We start from the raw sequence: 20,307 nt of genomic DNA, 5'->3' as shown, positions 1-20,307 counted from the left end.
TGCCGAATCATAGTTCCTAAAATACAACAGAACATCAAGTACTGGTTAAAATAGACTATGCACTCCAATGTTAAAGAATTTAAGAGCCTTTAGCAATGTTTTAAACTTTTGGTAATGATTAAACTATTGAGTCACTCAAAAGGATCATCAATGAAAGCAACTGGTCTCTAGTATTTCAACTATAACATCTCTAATGTTATTTCAATAGATTTAGTGTTTGGATTGTCAATGAATGTGTAGAAAGAGCAAGTATGTGGTTGGAAATGAATTTTGATATATGATATGATTTTAAAATAATTTTCCTTAATAGAAATAAGAAACAGTATTTTTGTGTTTATTGTTCACAGTTTAATAAAAGCCCTGTTGGTGGTTAGTGGCTACTTAGATGTCAGAGATAACAATATGCATGAATATGAGTCATATAATTTCAAAATAAAATGATCTTTAAAATTCAAAATTATTTTCTGCATATATATGTAGATACAAATGTTAGTGCTAAATGTTAAAATTTAGTGGTTGTAATACTACATTTGCATTCTTGAGCGATTATGAGTACAGGTTGTTTCTGTATGTGAGAAGAGACTTCCTAGTCAATGGAGATGGTTGACCAAAGGTATGAGAATCACAAATGTAAAGAAAAATTTAAAAGTATCAGCAGAATTTGTAATCTTATGAAAATTTCTGTTTTATGAACTGGAAGTTATGCTTCAAAATTTATTTGGATCCACCTTTATTAGAGTTGGAAACATGATCAATTATTTGGATTAGTAGCTGTAATTTGCCTGGAGAAACTCTATGTATTTAAGATAATTAATTTGTATTTCAGAACTAGAGTGGGCTTCTGGAGTGTTTACAGTTTTTTCTTATAGTGGGGATTCTTGTATTTAAATCAGAACAAAGAAGTCTTCCTTGCTCTGAATGTGTGAAGGTTTAATATATATATGTGTGTGTGTGTGTGTATGTGTGTGTGTGTGTATGTGTGTGTGTGTGCACACCATTTTATAATTTACTCAATGATTTAACACATATTTCATGTGAGCCTACAATCTCATTATATAAGCTTGATGGTCTTCCTGTTGGTGAGAAAACTGAAGTTCAGCAAAGTTCAATTACTTTGTGCAAGGTCACATAGCTAATGAGGTTGTCCTGCTATCTCAAACCCACTTATTAAAGTTTAAATAATGTGTTCTTTTTATCCAGACATTCTCGGCTACTTCTGCATGTGATATAACCCCATTTGTTTCTGTAGTCCTAAATAAGGACTGTGTTTATTAGTGGTATAACATGTCATTTGGGAGGTGGGTTACTGGCAGTCAAGTAGCAGCAATAAAAAAATAAATACATCATCTTGGCCAAGAGAACATTGTGTCTGACAAGCAGGATAAAAGTGACTTCACAGTGACAAACAGACAGAACTCTGAGTCCTAAAACACCAGTGATTGTGTTTACCAGGTGAAAGAAAAATCGTAGATGTGGGAAGCAATTGGGTGCATTCTCCAGTTACCCAGCTAAACACGTTCAGAGTTCCCTGGTCCTGGCAGGCACCCTTTTTGGAGCACAGAGTCACAGGCCTACGTGCTCTGATCACCATCCCAGACTGAACTGTAGGCCCTACAACACCAGAGACTGGGATTTCCAGTCAAGAGAAAAACCCCACGGTGAAGGAAGCAATCAGGACAGACCTCAGGCCACCCAGACAATCCCTGGAAAAGATCCCAGGATCTGGCAAGATGACGGCCCAGAGAACCGCCTGCTTGACAGACTCACCATCCCAGACAGAACTGTGGGTCCCAGGGCACCAGAGACTGAGTTTCCCTGTCAGGAGGAAACCCCATGATGAAGGAAACATCAGGTCCAACCTCAGGGCACTCAACCTAACCCCCATCCCCAAAAGTTCTGGGAAAAAGTTCCTGGGTTCCTCCAGGCACAAAGTCACCAGCATAAAGCCACTCCCCTGCTCCTGCATGCTGTACTCACCATCCCAGACTGAACTGTGGACCTCCAAACACCACAGACTGGGTCTCCCTGTCAGGAGGAAAGCCCACTGTGGGGGAAACATCAGGTCTGACCTCAGGACACAGAGCTAATACCTGGAAGAGTTTCTGGGCTCACGCAGGTTCCTGCCACACATTACTCCAACCTCAGACCTATAGAAGCCTGGGATCCATAAGATCAGCCACAGACACTGCTCCAAGGTGCAACCTGTCTACCTTTGTAGCCAAGCTGACAAAACCTTGGGACTCCCTGGTTTTTCAAGAGGGCTGCGCCCAGCAAACACAGTGTAAGAGCAGCAATTAGCTCACTAAATTCAGAGCAAGGAACCTAGCAGCAGGGTAGCTGTCTCTAGGGTTTCTCCTGCTGAGAGGAGAGCCCTCTGACTACCAACGACCATAGTTAGCACACAGGTCCATACGCCTGAGGTGAGCTGTGGCAATTCCCAAGAAGCACCACACATCGGTGACCATATCCAAAAAGCTAAGGAGGCCTCCTTCAAGAACAACCGTCTTCCTGGTAAGGGGATTCTCCTCACCCCAGGATTCCAGCAGGCATCACAAACCAACAGTCAACAACTAACACAGCCAGATGGGTAGAAGCCAGCATAAAAACACAACCAACAAAAGCCAAAGCAATATGGCATTTCCAGATCCCAGTTATCCAGGAGCAAGTAGCCCTGGACACCATATCATAAGTGAAATTCAAGAAGATGACTTTACATCTATGCTTATGTAGAGGATAATGGAGGAAACAAATAAAATGCATAAACAATTAGAGCAAAATAAAGTCAAACAGATTATGCTCATCCTTAAAGAAATAGAGGATGGTAAAGTCAAACAGATTAAGGCCTTTTGTAAAGAAATAGAGATATCACCTTACAACCATAAGAATAGTTAAGATCAAAAACTAACATGACAATACATGCTGGAGAGGATGTGGAGAAAGGGGAACCCTCCCTCCATTCCTGGTAGGGATGTAAACTTGTACAACCACTTTGGGAATCAATCTGGTGCTTTCTCAGACAGTTAGGAATAGTGCTTCCTCAAGATCCCGCTATACCCCTCCTAGGCATATATCCAAAAGATGCTCAAAGTACACAACAAGGATATTTGCTCAACCATGTTAATAACATTTTTATTCGTAATAGCCAGAACCTGGAAACAACCCAGATGTCCCTCAACTGAGGAATGGATACAGAAATTGTGGTACATATACACAATGGAATGCTACTCTGCAATTAAAAACAAGGAAATCATGAAATTTTCAGGCAAATGGTGGGGATCTAGAAAAGATCATCTAGAGTAAGGTATCCCAGAAGCAGAAAGACACACATGGTATATATTCACTAATAAGAGGATATTCACTAATAATAAGATAGACATATAATATAGGATAAACACACTATAATATATATAACAAAAGCAAGAAGGAGAATGCTGGGTAAGATGATCAATCCTCACTCAGAAAGACAAATAGGATGGACATTGGAAGGAGAAAAGAGGAAACAGGACAGGAGCCTACCAAAGAGGGCCTGTGAAAGCCTCCACCCGGCAGGATATCAACACAGATGCTAAGACTCACAATCAAACTTTGGGCAGAGTGCAGGGAATTTTATGAAAGAAGGGGGAGATAGTAAGACCTGAAGAGGACAGGAGCTCCACAAGGGGGGCAACAGAACCAAAATGTCTGGGCACAGGGGTCTTTTATGAGACTGATATTCCAACCAGAGACCATTCATGGATATAACCTAGAACTCCTGCTCCGATGTATCACATGGCAGCACAGTCTCCAAGGAGGTACCAATGGGAAGAGGGACTGTCTCTGACATAAATTCAGTGGCTCACTCTTTGATCACATTCCCCTAAGGGGGAAGCAGCCTTGTCAAGCCAAAGAGGAGGACAATGTAGTCAGTCCTGATGAGACCTGATAAGGTAGGGTTAGAGGGAAAGGGAGTAGGACCTCCACTATTTGTGGACTTGGAGAGGGGCATAAAATGAGATGAGGGAGGGATGGTAGGATTTGGAAGGAATGAGAGAGGGGGCTACAGATGGAATACAAAGTGAATAAAATGTAATATATAAAAAAATAAAAATTAAAAAAATAGAGCATGATAAAGTTAAACCAATTGGCCATCCGTAAAGAATTCGAGGAAGATAAAGTCAAACAGAGTATCTGTAAAAAATACAGAAAGATGCAGCCTAACAGTTTGTGGCCTTCAGAGAGGAAGTAATTAAATCACTGAAAGAAATAAAACAAACAGAGGAATATTCAAAAAACAGGTGAAGGAATTGAAGGAAAATTCAGTCAGACAGGTGAAGGGAATCAACAGCATAGTTCAAGATCTGAAGATAGAATTAGAAAAATTAAAGAAAACACAAATGGAGGAAATCATGGAGAGAAAGAACTTAGGGAAGAAAACAAGTACTACAGAGGTAAGCATAACCAACAGACTACAAGAGATGGGAGACAGAATCTAATGTATGGACGACACAATGGAAGAAATTGATGTTACTGTCAACAAAATGTTAAATCTAAAAGATTCCTGACATAAACCATCCAAGATATCCAAGACAACATGGAAAGACAATACTTAAGAATAATAGAATTAGAGGAAAAAGTAGATTCCAGTCTCCAAGGCCCAGAAAATATTTTCAACAAAATCATAGAAGAAAAATTACCCAATATAAAAGAGAGAACTATAAGCACACAAGAGACAAATAGAACACCTGATAAACTATACCAGAAAAGAAAATCCTCCCACCGCGTAATAATCAAAACAGTAAGTATAGAGAAGAAAAAAAATTATTAAAAGCTGCAAGGGAAAAAAGGCCAAGTAACATAATGGCAAACCCATGAGAATCACACCTGAGTTCTCTATAGAGGCTATGAAAGCCAGAAGGCCTGGACAGTTATCATGTAGAACCTAAGAGAACACAGATGTCAGCCCAGGCTACTATACCCAGCAAAACTCTCAGTCATCATAGATGGAGAAAACAAGATATTCAAAAACAAAATCAACTTTAAACAATACCTACCCACAAATCCAGCATTATAGAAGATACTAGAAGGAAAAATACAACCCAAGAAAGCTATCTATATTCAGGAAAACACAGGAAATAAATAACCTCACTACAGCAAAACTAAAAGTAACCAAACACGCTAACACACTACCACAACCAACAGCAAAATCAAAGAATCTAACAGCCACTGGTCATTAATCTCTCTCAACATCAATGGACTCAATTCTCTAATGAAAAGACACAGACTAACAGAATGGATGGGTAAACAAGACCCAACAATCTGTTGCATACAAGAAACACACCTAAGTCACAAAGATAGACATTACCTGAGAGTAAAGGGCTAGAAGACAGTTTTCCAAGCAAATGGACCCTAAAAGCAAGCAGGAGTAGCCATTCTAATATCTAATAAAATAGATTTTCAACCAAAATTAACGAAAAGGGATGGAGAAGGACACTTCATACACAGAAATGTAAACTCAACTGACATAGTAAGAGGGAGAATAAAAGGAACAGGACAGGAACTTACTGCAGAGGGCCTCTGAAAGACTCTACCCACGGTATTGAAGCAGATACTGAGAGTCCTTGGGCAGAGTGCAGGGATTCTTATGAATGAAGGGGGAGATAGAAAGACCTGGAGGGGACAGGAACTCCACAAGGAGAGCAACAGAACCAGAAACTCTGGGCACAAGGGTCTTTTCTGAGACTGGTACTCCAACCAAAAATCATGCATGGAGATAACCTAGAAACCCTGCACAGATGTAGCCCATGGCATCACAGTCTCCAAGTGGATTTCCTAGTAATGGGAACAGGGACTGTCTCTGACATGAACTCATGGGCTGGCTCTTTGATCACCTCTCCCTAGCTTTGCTAGGCCAGAGGAAGACTATGAAGCCAGTCCTGATGAGACCTGATAGGTTAGGGTCATAGGGAAGGGGAGGAGGTGCTCCCCTATCAGTGGACTTGGGGGGGAGCATAGAAGGAGCTGAGGGAGGGATTTTGTATTGGTAGCAGAAGGGAGAGGAAGCTACAGTTAGGATACAAAATGAATAAATTGTAGTTAGTACAAAATAAATTAATTAAAAAATAAAAATTGGAAACAAGGAACAAGACAGGAGCTTAACACAGAGGGCCTCTGAAAGACTCTTCCTAGCAGGGTATTAAAGCAGATGCTGAAACTCATAGCCAAACTTTGAGCAGAGTGCACTAAATCTTATGAAAGGAGGGTGAGATAGAAAGACTTGGAAGGGACTGGAGCTCCACAAGGAAAGCCACAGAACCATAAAATCTGGGCTCAAGGGTCTTTTCTGAGACTGACATTCTAACCAAGGACCATTCATGGAGATAACCTAGAACCCCTGCACAGATGTAACCCATGGCAGCCAGGTCTCTAAATGGGTTCCTTAGTAAGGAGAACAGGGACTGTCTCTCTGATATGAACTCATTGGCTGCCTCTTTGATCACTTCCCCTTGAGGGAGGAGCAGCCTTGCTAGGCCACAGAGGAAGACAATGCAAGCAGTCCTGATGAGACCTGATAGGCTAGGGTCAGATGGAAGGAGAGGAAGACCTCCCCTAGGCATCAGAGGAGAAGAGGGAAGGAGGACAGGATTGGGAGGGGATGGGGGAGGTGTCTACAGCTGTGATACAAAGTGAATAAATTAAAAAAAATTAAAAATCATCTTGGATGAATTGAGCTATTTGTGCTTCTTCTTTGGAGATAATGTGCCTTTTTCCCAGTGATAATTCCAGTGCCCACTAAATTCTGGCCACAGATTCAGTTTGAATGTAAACAGTGCCTTTTAGTACAGTAACTCTGTGGTTATGAGTAAGTTCTCAGAATGATTGTTTGGGTGGTGGCTAGCTGGAAGAATATGGAGGAGGGAAGAAACCTTAAAAGACAGGGCAGTGAATGGACAGCTGCAAGGGGTAAGAGAAACGAAGAAGGAGGTATAAGAAGAGAGGAAGAACATGAGTAGGAAGATGCAAGATGTTATGGAGTTCACATTTTTATACTTTACTATTTAATTTCCCCCACCTCACAGAAAATGTTAAGAGAGGGGTAAGAGGGTCTGACTCCATTTAATACATGTTCACTGAGCACTTTTTTGTGTTAGGAGATGTAATAGGCACTTGGGAGAAAATGATAAACAAACTTAGCTGCAGGACTGCTCCCATGATGGGTCACAGACATGCTCCTGGAAAAGGTCTGTTCTTGTTCACTGCCCATTTGTTGCTACTTTAATGAGGTTGATATCTGCTTGTGTGGGGCAGTACATTTACAAACTGATGGAGACTCCATCAACTCAGTGTGCTCTTTAGGGGATCACATGGTGTACAACAGTATCTTTTGTGATAGGTAATAAAATCATGGTAATCCATATGTCTGAATGATTTACTCCTAGTCTTCCTGAAGATCATTACTATTTAACTAAGGAAACAGTTGTTTGTAGGCATCTTGAGGGACACTGAAAGGATAAGGATAATAAATTCCATCTGATTCTGATAGACAAATTCACTGCTTAACACAATACTATCATGTCTGTGTAGTAAAGCAGTAAAATCATACCAGCAGCAGCAGCAGTAATGATAATAAAGTAAATGAAAAGACAAGACTTAGAATTTGTCTTGCAATGCCAGAGATAGACATAAACACACACACACACACACACACACACACACACACACACACACACACACCACAATGATGCAGGGGTATTATTCGTGCAAACAAAGGGTGGCTGCCAGGCAGTATAATTGGTATAGAAAGAGGTACGGAAGATGGAGGCAATGCTCCCTAGGGAAGTTGCGCTCAAACTGAGACCTATAAGATGATGGCATTGGGCCTGTAAAGTGTTGGAGAGAAGAGTTAAGGCCACCATATTCCCTGTGCCAAGCAGAGTTTCGGGGTGGGAAAGAGGAGGCACTTTTCCAGAGATAGAGTGTGATGAGAGGTGGTGATATGTGTTATGTCACAATGAGGCTGAAATGTAACCAGTACAAAGGAAACCACTCAGATGCCTTTAAAGCAGAGGTGTGGGTGGGGGGTGAAATGATACTGATCTAAGCTTTTTTGGTGTTTCATAATGTCTCAAGTTCTGTATAAATATTACAGGAACTACATATTTATTTTACAAATGAAGAACTGAGGTATAGAAAACTTTTATTAATGTTGTAGGACTTGTAAGTGATAAAGGATGATCAGATTTACATTTTGCAGATTGAAATGTGTGTGTGTGTGTGTGTGTGTGTGTGTCTGTGTGTTTGTATGTGTGTGTGTGTGTGTGTAGTCCTGTACATACTATGCCACATAGGAGGAAGTCAGAGCACAACTTCCTGGAGTTGACTCTCTCAAGTTGTCCTCTGAAACCCACACACATGCTGTGGCATGTGTTCAACTGACCATGAACACATACAAAATAAATGTAAACAAAAATTAAAAGGAAGTATTTATTTAGTATTGATCTCTACCCTGTTCCTCTAGAAGACTCAAAAAAAGAGCTACAGAATGAATGAAGCAATAATTTATTTTTATGTGAACAAAGCTGCTATCATGGATTTAGAGTTACCTGATGTTTTATTTATTAATTAATTTATTTATTTTTATTATTAGTTACATTTTATTAATGCTATATCCCACTCCCTCATTCCCTCTCAATCCCACCCTCCCTCAACTCCTCCCTGCCCCTTTCCAAGTCCACTGATAGGGGAGGACCTCCTCTCCTTTCATCTGACCCTGTTTTATCAGGTATCTTCAGGACTGGTTGCAAAGTCTTCCTCTGTGGCCTAGCAGGGCTGCTCCTCCCTTGGCCGTGGGGAGTTCAAAGAGCCTTCCATTGAGTTCATGTCAAAAATAGTCCCTGTTCTCCTTACTAGGGTAAACCACTTGGTTACTGAGCTACCACGGGCTACATCTGAGCAGAGGTTCTAGGTTATATCCACACATGGTCCTTGGTTGGAGAAAGTCTCATATAAGACCCCTGTGCCCAGATATATTTGGTCTTTGTGGAGCTCCTATCCTTTCCACATCATACTAACCCCCCCCTTCTTTCATATGATTCCCTGTACTCTGCCGAAGGTTTGGTTATGAGTCTCCATATCTGCTTTGATACACTGCTAGGTAGAGTCTTTCAGAGGCCCTCTGTGATAGCCTCCTGTCCTGTTACTTGTTTTCTTCTACATCCAATGCCCATCCCATTTGTCTTTCTAAGTGAGGATTGATCATCTAACCCCGGGTCCTCTTTCTTGTTTATCTTCTTTAGATGTATAGATTTCATTATGTTTATCATATCTTATAAGTCTAAATAAGGGAGTATATACCATATGTGTCTTTCTGCTTCTGGGATACCTCACTCAGAACAATCTTTTCTAGATCCTACCATTTGCCTGCAAATTTACCTGATGTTTTCTACATACAGGTTCTCAAAAACTAGAACTCATCCCCCTTTTGATGTTTACATAAATAATCAGTCAGGGATGTCCAGTCTTTGTCGTTGAAGTGTGGTCCTGTCATCTACAAAGTTCACTCTCAAGACACATACAATTGAGTTATTAAAATAGAACAATCTTGTATTTTAAATAAGTTCACTGTTTTGTGTTAGGCTGCATTCATAGCTCCCCTTGGCCACATATGGTACATAACCACAGGTTAGACTATGGGATAAGAGAAGATTGGTATTGTCCATAGCTGGTACACTGTAGCTAATGGTGATGATTTATCTATTTTGAGTCTCCAAAATATTAGCCTGCAGTGATTGAGAAAAGTGCTAGTAAGGGGCTCAGTAGTTTATGTTTTTGTTTTGAGACAGGGTGTCACTATGCAATGCTAGCTGGTCTGGAACTATCTATGTAAATCAGACTAGCCTCAACCTCTCAGGATCTGTGAGCTTCTCTGAGTCCTGGGAATTAAAGCTGTGAACTACCACACCTAGTATCGGCTCACTAGTTTTGAAACAGCTGTTAACAGATGTTGTGAGAGCCTGCTTATTATTAGTTATTATCATTTTGATTTTCTTTTTTTTTGTTTTTTTTTCCTTTTTTTTAAAATTTTTCTTTTTAGTTACATTTTGTTAACTCTGTGTCCCAGCTGTATCCCGCTCCCTCATTCCCTCCCCAACCCCACACTCCCTCCCTGGTCTCCTCCCTGCCCCTTTCCAAGTCCACTGATAGGGGAGGACCTCCTCCCCTTTCATCTGACCCTGTTTTATCAGGTATCTTCAGGGCTGGCTGCAAAGTCCTCCACTGTGGCCTAACAGACTGCTCCTCCCCTGGGGGGGGTGTCAAACAGCCTGCCCTTGAGATCCTGTTAGAAATAGTCCGTGTTCCTCTTACTTTGGAAAACTACTTGGTTACTGAGCTACCACAGGCCACATCCGAGCAGAAGTTCTAGGTTATATCCATAGATGGTCCTTGGTTGAGTGTCAGTCTCAGAAAAGACCCTGTGCCCAGATATATTTGGTCCTTGTAGAGCTCCTATCCTTTCCATATCATACTAACTTCCCTTCTTTCATATGATTCCCTGCACTCTGCCGAGGGTTTGGTTATGAGTCTTAGTGTCTGCTATGAAACACTGCTAGGTAGAGTCTTTCAGATGCCTTTTGTGGTAGACTCCTGTCATAAGTTCAATGCACATCCCATTTGTCTTTCTAAATGAGGATTAATCACCTTCGCTTGTGTCCACTTTCTTGATTATCTTCTTTAGGTGTGTAGATTTCATTATGTTTATCATATCTTGTAGGTCTATATAAGCGAGTATATACCAAGTTTGTCTTTCTCCTTCTGGGATACTTCACTCAGAATGATCTTTTCTAGATCCCACCACTTGCCTGCAAATTTCATGATTTCCTCCTTTTTGATTGCTGAGTAGTATTCCATTGTGTAAAAATACCACAATTTCTGTATCCATTCCTCCGTTGATGGACATCTGGGTTGTTTCCAAGTTCTGGCTATTGCAAATAAAGCTGCTACGAACATGGTTGAACAAATGTCCTTGTTGTGTACTTGAACAAATTTTGGGTATATACCTAGGAGTGGTATAGCTGTGTCTTGAGGTAGCACTACTCCTAGTTATCTGAGAAAGCGCCAGATTGACTTCCAAAGTGGTTGAACCAGTTTACATTCCCACCAGCAATGGAGGAGGGTTCCCTTTTCTCCACAACCTCTCCAGCATGTGCTATCACTTGAGTTTTTCATCTTGGCCATTCTGATGGGTGTAAGGTGAAATCTCAGGGTCGTTTTGATTTGCATTTCCCTAATGGCTAATGAGGTTGAGCATTTCTTTAAGTGTTTCTCTGCCATTCGATGTTCCTCTTTTGAGAATTCTCTGTTTAGCTCTGTTCCCCATTTTTTAAGTGGATTACTTGGTTTGTTGATTTTCTGCTTCTTTAGTTCTTTATATATACTTGATATTAGCCCTCTGTCAGATAAAGGGTTGGTGAAGATTCTTTCCCAATCTGTAGGCTGTCTATTTGTTTTGATGACAGTGTCTTTTGCTTTACAGAAGCTTTTCAGTTTCATGAGGTCCCATTTATTGATTGTTGCTCTTAGAGCCTGTGCTGTTGGTGTTCTGTTCAGGAAGTTGTCTCCTGTGCCAATCAGTTCTAGGCTGTTTCCCACTTTTTTTTCCAACTGATTTAGAGTATCTGGTTTTATGTTGAGGTCCTTGATCCACTTGGACTTTAGTTTTGTGCAGGGTGATAAATATGGATCTATTTTCATTTTTTTGCATGTAGACATCCAGTTGGTCCAGCACCATTTGTTGAAGATGCTGTCTTTTTTCCATTGAATGGATTTGGCTTCTTTGTCAAATATTGAGTATTCATAGGTGTGTGGGTTTATTTCTGGGTCTTCTATGCGATTCCATTGATCCTCCTTTCTGTTTCTATGCCAATACCATGCAGTTTTTATTACTGTTGCCCTGTAGTACAGTTTGAGATCGGGAATGGAGATACCTCCAGATGATCTGTTGTTGTACAGGATCGTTTTGGAGATTCTGGGTTTTTTGTTTCTCCATATGAAGCTGAGAATCTTTTTTTCAAGGTCTGTAAAGAATTGAGTTGGTATTTTGATGGGAATTGCATTGAATCTGTAGACTGCTTTTGGCAGGATGGCCATTTTCACAATGTTAATCCTACCAATCCATGAGCACGGGAGATCTTTCCATCTTCTGAGATCTTCTTCAATTTCTTTCTTCAAAGACTTGAAGTTTTTCTCAAACAGGTCTTTTACTTGCTTGGTTAGAGTCACACCAAGGTACTTTATGTTATTAGTGGCTATTGTGAAGGGTGTTGTTTCCCTAATTTCTTTCTCAGCCTTTTTGTCTTTGGTATACAAGAGGGCTTCTGATTTTTTTGAGTTGATTTTGTATCCTGCCACTTTGCTGAAGGTGTTTATCAGCTGAAGAAGTTCTCTGGTTGAATCTTTGGGTTCGCTCATGTATACTATCATATCATCTGCAAATAGTGACACTTTGACCTCTTCCTTTCCGATTTGTATCCCCTTGATCTCCTTTAGTTGTCTTATTGCTCTGGCTAGGACTTCAAGTACAATGTTAAAGAGATATGGAGAGAGTGGGCAGCCTTGTCTTGTCCCTGATTTCAGTGGGATTGATTTAAGTTTCTCTCCATTGAGTTTGATGTTGGCTATAGGCTTGCTGTATATTGCCTTTACTATCTTTAGGTATGTGCCTTGTATCCCTGATCTCTTCAAGACTTTAAACATAAATGGGTGTTGGACTTTGTCAAATGCTTTTTCAGCATCTAAGGAGATGATCATGTGGTTTTTCTCCTTCATTTTGTTTATGTAGTGGATTACATTGATGGATTTCCGTATGTTGAACCACCCTTGCATTCCTGGGATGAAGCCTACTTGGTCATGGTGGATGATATCTTTGATGTGTTCTTGGATTCGGTTTGCAAGTATTTTATTGAGTATTTTTGCATCAATGTTCATAAGAGAGATAGGTCTGAAGTTCTCTTTTTTTGTTGGATCTTTGTGTGGTTTAGGTATCAAAGTGACTGTGGCTTCATAGAATGAGTTTGGTAGTGTTCCTTCTGTTTCTATTTTTATGGAATAGTTTGAGGAGAATTGGTGTTAGTACTTCTTTGAAGGTCTTGTAGAATTCTGTGCTGAAGCCATCTGGTCCAGGGCTTTTTTTGGAGGGGAGACTGTTAATGACTGCTTCAATTTCCTTGGGAGATATAGGACTATTCAGTCTTTCTACCTGATCTTGACTTAATTTTGGTAGATGGAATCTGTCAAGAAAGTTATCCATTTCATTTAGATTTTCAAATTTTGTGCCATATTGGCTTTTGTAGTATGACCTAATAATCATTTGGATTTCCTCAGTGTCTGTAGTTATGTCCCCATTTTCTTTTCTGATTTTGCTGATTTGTATGGTTTCTCTCTGCTTTTTAGTTAGTTTGGCTAAGGGTTTGTCTATCTTGTTGATTTTCTCAAAGAACCAGCTTTTTTTGGATAATTTTATTTGTTTCTAATTGATTGATTTCTGCCCTTAGTTTGATTATTTCCAGCCGTCTGCTCCTCTTGGGTGTATCTGCTTCTTTTTTTTCTAGGTTTTTCAGTTGGGCCATTAAGTTGTTTGTATGTGATGTTACGGATTTCTTCTTGTAGGCACTTAGTGCTATAAATTTTCCTCTGAGCACTGCTTTCAATGTGTCCCATAAATTTGGGTATGTTGTGCCTTCATTTTCATTGAATTCTAGGAAGTCTTTAATTTCTTTCTTTATTTCTTCCTTGACCCAGCTGTCATTGAGTAGTAAGTTGTTCAGTTTCCATGTGCGTGTCGGCTTTTTGTTGTTTCTGTTGTTGTTGATGTCCAGCTTTAGTCCATGGTGGTCAGATAGTATACAAGGGATTATTTCAATCCTTTTGTATCTGTTGAGGCTTGCTTTGTGACCAACTATATGGTCTATTTTGGAGAAGGTTCCATGTGGTGCTGAAAAGAAGGTGTACTCTTTTGAGTTTGGGTGAAAAGATCTGTAGACGTCTATTAGGTCCATTTGATTTAGGGATTCTGTGAGTGCTTTTATTTCCCTATTTGGTGTCTGTCTGGTTGATCTGTCCCTTGATGAGAGTGGGGTGTTGAAGTCTCCCACTGTTAAGGTATTAGGATCAATGTATGATTTAAGCTTTAATATTGTTTCATTTACGAATGTAGGTGCTCTTGTATTTGGGGCATAGATATTCAAAATTGTGATGTCCTCTTGTTGGATTTTTCCTTTGATGAGAATATAGTGGCCCTCCTTATCTTTTTTGATTAACTTCGGATGAAAGTCTATTTTATTAGATATTAGGATGGCTACTCCCGCTTGTTTTCTGGAACCATTTGCTTGAAAGACATTTTTCCAGCCCTTTACTCTGAGGTAGTGTTTATCTTTGTTGCATAGGTGTGTTTCTTGGATGCAACAGAATGTTGGGTCCTGTTTCCGTAACCATTCTGTTAGCCTGTGTCTTTTTATTGGTGAGTTGAGTCCATTAATATTGATAGATAATATTGACCAATGCATGATAGTTCCTTTTGTAATGGAGTCGATGATCTTACCTTGTTTCATTGCTTGTTTTCTTTTCCTTTTTGTTGGGATATTATCTGTATGCCCTGTTTTCTTGGGTGAATTCGTTTTCGTTGGATTGGAGTTTTCCTTCTAGTATCTTCTGTAGGGTTGGTTTGCTGTATAGATATTGCGTAAATTTAGTTTTGTCATGGAATATTTTGTTTTCTCCATCTATGTTGAATGAAAGCTTTGCAGGGTATAGTAGTCTGGGTTGACATTTGTGATCTCTTAAAGTCTCCATGATGCTTGCCCAGGCCCTTCTGGCTTTCATAGTTTCTGATGAGAAGTCTGGTGTGATTCTGATAGGTCTACCTTCATATGTTACTTGGCCTTTTTCCCTTGCTGCTTTTAATATCTTTTCTTTGTTCTGTAGATTTAGTGTTTTGACTATGATGTGACGTGATGTGTTTCTTTTCTGGTCTAGTCTATTTGGTGTTCTGTAGGCCTCTTGTATATTTATGGACATCTCTTTCTTTAAGTTGGGAAAATTTTCTTCTATGATTTTCTTGAAAATATTTTCTGGACCTTGGAGCCTGGAGTCTTCTTTTTCATCAATTCCTATTATTCTTAGATTTTGTCTTTTCATAGCATCCTTGATTTCTTGGATATTTTGTGATTGGAACTTTTCTGATTTTACTTTTTCTTTGAGAGAAGTATCAATTTCTGCAAGTGTGTCTTCAGCTCCAGAGATTCTCTCTTCCATCTCTTGTATTCTGTTGGTGATGCTTACTTTTGTGGTTCCTGATCTTTTCTCCAAGTTCTCCAGCTCAAGAGTTTTCTCATTTTGTGTTTTCTTTATTGATTCTAATTCTGTTTTCATGCCTTGCACCATTTCTTTCATGTGTTTGAATTTGGATTCCTGTCTCTCTACGATGGACTCTATTTCTTTGTTCATTTTCTTTTTTATGCCACTAATTTTTTCTCTACTTGTGCCTCTATTTGTTTGGCTATGTTTGCCTGTTTTTCTTTAAGGGTTTTGTCTATTTCTTCTTTCTTTACCTCCAATTGACTGGCCAAGTCTTTGAAAGATTTGTTCATTTCCTCCTTATGAGCCTCAAATAATTGAGCAAGCATGGCTTTAAAGTCATTTTCCTGTACTTCTGATGAATTGGAGTATCCATCGATTTTCGGGTTTGCTGGTGAAGTCATGATGTCCTGATTTATGTTGGAAGTGTTCTTTCGCCTACCCCTGGCCATTGGCTTATCTGAGACCTTCCCTGTTTGTTTTTGGATTCTGCCGATCAGACTGGTACTGTCTCTCTCTCGAGTCTGGAGAATTCTTCAGGAAGTTGAGAGAGGACCCGTGTCCTTAGCGTGTGCTGAGGACTAGCTGTACCTGTGGGAGGAAAGTACGCAGGCGCAAACAGAGGCAAATGCAAGCGTGCGTGCGTGTGTATATGTGTGTGTGTGTGTAAGTGGGCGTGGGCGTGTGTCTCGAGGGACAGAGTGATGGCTAATGTTGAACCCTTGAGTGTGTGGGAGGGGCTCTGCAATGTATATGTCGCAGGCGCTAGTGATGATCGCAGCGCAATTTCTGGCATTAACTGCCTTAACTCCTCAATTAGACCCACAGAGCAGGAACTTCAATGTTCCAAGTGCCCCTCTGTTTCCCAAAGTGGGTATATGGGTGGGAGGGGGTTTGATGCCTGTCTTCTGTTTTAGAAGGACCCAGGATCAGGGGAGCTGCAGATTCTCAAGGGTGCACTCACTTACAGGCAGGTCACTTGGCAGAGATCCGGGTATCTGGGCTCTCTGCTCTCTGGTTTGGCCCTGCTTCTTTGATGTGCTCTGCCAGTTCCGTGCTGCTGTCACTGCCAGGTTATGAGGTCTTGCTGCAGCTGGAGATTTCAGGGTGGTCACGTCAGTGGGAATCGGGGTAACCAGCCTTTCTGTTCTCTGGTTTGGCTCTGGTTAGTCTTAAACTGGAGGGCTGATGTGCCCCGCCAGCTCAGTGCTGCTCTGCCGCCAGGGTAGAAAGTCCCGCTGTAACTGGAGACTGGGTTGCTAGTCCAGATGCTTTCTGGGATGTCCTGGGGTCTCTTTACTGTGCTCTCCAAGCTTGGGAGGCCCAGCGCCTGGTGTGTCTAGCTTGTATGGCGTTTCTGTCTGGTTTTGGTGAGTATATAGCGTATTCTCTGTCACTGTGGGATTGGGCGGGCTGTACTGTCAGAGATGGCGCTCCTGAGGAGCTAGTATGGCGTCTAGCAGACTCGGGCCCTGGGAGGATGGTGCAGCCGCAGCGCGGGAATCTGGGGCTCCGAGACACAGTACTGCTGGCCTTTGCTGATAAAGGGCTCGGGGCTCCGCCTCAGTGGCTGCAGGCCCCAGGCAGTTAGGTCTGTGCTGAGAAAGGCGAGTCTGCTGTGCTGAGGAGGAGGGAGGTCTGGGGGAGGGGAGTGCCAAGAGATCAAAGGATTGTTTCTCACCTTCCCCAAACAAGTCCCTGGGTGACCCGAGACCAAGGTTTTCACCTCCTGCGATGTTCCCTGTTGTTTAGAAAGTCTCTCCGTTGTTTCCTTGGCTTCAGAAGTTCTTCCACTCATCAACTCAGAACTTTATCTCTTCCACAGCTTGGAAACTGTGTGTGCTAGTCGCCATCTTGGCTCTGCCCCCTCATTTTTATTTTCTATTTGACCCTCCTTCATATGGTACACTAAGACCACAACAGTAGTACGGCTAGTAAGATTTGGGGCTGGGAGAAACATTTGTTTTCTTTACTGTTATCGCTTTGTGGCTGACAGTGTCAATTCTTTGCCATCTAAGCTTTGACCTGGCTGTAAGTAAGACATCTTCAAAGGCTTTATTTCTCTCTAAAATTAAAGGAGTTGATATGTAATATACTTACTTGTTCACCAAAGTCTTATCACTGGAAGAGGGTGAAAATTGAAATTTTATCTGAAGAATAAAAAAGCTCAGGTTACCTGGACATTTTAATCTATCTAAAAGCATGAGTAAAAGTGCTTTTCCATATTTAAAGTTGCAGAAAGCTTTAGGCCATTCCAATGTCTAGCCCCCCAAAAGATTTCTTTAGGGACAAATATAAACATTTGACAAATGGATAAAGTTCCACATACTTTGTGAGCTTTGGTAATGTATCATTGTGGGCTGCCTGTTAAACTATGGGGAGTTGATTTCAGGCGACTGCGCTCATTTTCTGTGCTGCCACGTTTAATTTAGCAATCCATATTTCTATAAAATCTTGTTGAACTCCTAGGCAATAATGCTTTTTTTTTTTTTTTTTACTAGCTCATAGGACATAGCTCCTTTTCATTTATTTATTTATCTGAGGGGAGAGAGAGAATTCACAGTTTTTACCTGAATAACTATTGGATATTAATTACACTTTTAAAATGCTTACCATTAATGATACAGTTTTAAATGCTATAAAATATAACAATAAGAAAAATGTCCTTTAATATACGTTATAATTTTATAGTGGTATGTCTATTTCGAATGAGTCAGTTATATTACGCGTGCATTCCAAATGGTGAAACAGTTAATGCCAAACTTTTCATTTTCATGTTGAAATGCTACAAAATGTTCCACACAAGTTCCATATCTGCTCTCTTAAATCACCAAGCTGTGTCATGGCTGCAGATGTTTATAGTAATGATAAGAAACGTAAAGGCTGGAAAGCAGATTTGTTCTTCCATACAAGGAATGCTGTCCAGTGCTGCTGAACCACTGTGTGCACACCGTGATGCAGTGAGGGCTTCCAAGCTACCATTTCGAGATACCTATGACTGCTGGTTTCCTCAGAAATCTCAGTTTCTGTCCCCAGTAGTTCCAGTTCATGTTTTCTTCTCAGTTGTCAGTGTTTTTGCAATTCTGTACTTTGAAGAACACTAGTATAATCTCCGTTGGTCACTGCCAGTGCACAAGTTTTTTCCTTTGAGTAATGGTTCTACTACAGCTGTTGGTGTGCTCTACCATACACTCCCTCTGCATATACTTTTTAAGTTTTCCATTGCCATGAATCCTTCTTTATATTGCCTTTCTCTCTAGACTACCTGTCTTAGTCCAAATACTCTATTTTTACAACCATTAGAAGGGAATAAAATCACTCTATTGTTTTCACGACTTAAGAAAACCAGAACATTGGAAATCTTCTTTAGGTGCAGTGCTGCTGTATACTACCAGGAGACTACCATAGACTCAGTAAATACCAAAATGTGCATATATTCTACACAATGCCATATTATAAGGATTTATTTTGTTACACAGCATAATGATAATTAGTCTACAAGGTGGCATTCATTTACCAATGTACTGAAATCCTAAAATATTATACTATGCAGTATAAGAATGGTTTTTATTAGGGTAAAACCATAGTGGTAGAAATGTTGAGAGGACCGTGTGCCAACTGCTTCTGAGGTTCCACTGTTTACTGTTAAAATAACTCTCTAGATTAATATGTGCATGTGTGCTCTGCCTAATTAATTTTTCTTATTAGGTTTATTTGTTTCTCTCTTGATCTTAGGTCCCAAGGAACCCTGAGATCCCCAATCCAGCTATAGCTCAAAGAGAAGAGCAAGAAAAGATTGATGGAGCTGAACCTCTTACACCACAAGAGACTGAAGAGAAGGATAAACTTCTCACACAAGTAAACCATTTAAGTGACTGAACTATTTCTAGCCAACCTATAGGAAATAAGTATAAATATCACCTGCTTTTTACTCTATAGGTCCAGTTATCCTGATCAGACATACCCATAAACATATATTTTGACCATATATCTTTAATGTTTAGAAAATTCCCTTTGTAGAAAATGCTTTCTTGGAAATATTGGGTGAACATATACATGGAAAATAAAAGTGTCAGTTACTAAAAATAAGACATACTTTTTTATCAATTATAATAAGGTCAGTCAGTTCAGGTTTGAATTTTGATAAATAATAATTTCCAACATATACCTGAAAATTGAATTTCTTTGACTTGATCTCTGAAACTCTACCACACCATTTTTCTTGTTTATGAAAAATTCCTTTTGAAAGAAGAGTTCCAGCTAAATTTATTTCTTCAACAATCTTTGGAACAATGTGCAAGGTACAGTAGTAGGAAGTTCCACTGTAATTGAAAATGATAGTTTGGAGTGTTTCCCACATAAAAGAAGATGTAATGCTTCAAGTGATGTGTATGCTAGTTGTGGAATGTGCTTTACAATATCACACTGTGCGTCAGGAATACGTGTTAATTAAAAGTAAAATAAGAGTTTTTGTATTCATATGTTGATATGGACCTTTTTCTTTTAATGCATATAGTTTTATTGAATGAATTTTGACAAAATACTTTCATTAGTTTTTGAACAAGTGCCTGGCAGTTACCAAATTTAGCTTGAAAGTTAATTGCAGCTGGCAGGGTTTTAAGAACTACCACCAAACAAATATTTAAATATTAATGTTTGCTTTTATTTTAATTTCAAAAATTACTTCCTGAAGACAAAAATAATGTTGTGGCTTTTTGACTGCTTCTAATATATTCTGAATGTATAGTATGATGTCAATATGTAATCTCAGTTGAGATAATTGACTTTATAATTAGAAGCATAGTCAAGTTTTTACTTCAGAGTTGCATTTAAGCCATCCTTTTAATGCTACAAATTATAAGTGCTTAATTTTTCTTTTTTACTTTTTCATGTTTTCCATGATGGCCTTGAATTAACTCTCTAGTTGAGGATGAGCTTTATCTTCCTGCCTTCATCTTTTGCCACCATGTCTGTTATATG

The 20,307-nt window shown here is 39.9% G+C and overlaps 1 protein-coding gene across 1 annotated transcript in view; it reads left to right on the top strand.

Moving 5' to 3' along the window:
• The window catches only part of Smarca1 (SWI/SNF related, matrix associated, actin dependent regulator of chromatin, subfamily a, member 1), an 85,343-nt gene that overhangs the window by 44,418 nt on the left and 20,618 nt on the right, over positions 1-20,307 (top strand). The window contains exon 13 of the mRNA XM_055612169.1: positions 19,063-19,185. Coding sequence (XP_055468144.1) covers positions 19,063-19,185 — 123 coding nt within the window. The remainder of the gene's footprint in view (positions 1-19,062; positions 19,186-20,307) is intronic.

Source organism: Psammomys obesus, unplaced genomic scaffold (assembly GCF_907164565.1).
Source record: "Psammomys obesus unplaced genomic scaffold, mPsaObe1.curated_primary_1811, whole genome shotgun sequence".
Lineage (NCBI taxonomy): Eukaryota > Metazoa > Chordata > Mammalia > Rodentia > Muridae > Psammomys > Psammomys obesus.
This window is presented reverse-complemented; position numbering and strand designations above follow the sequence as displayed.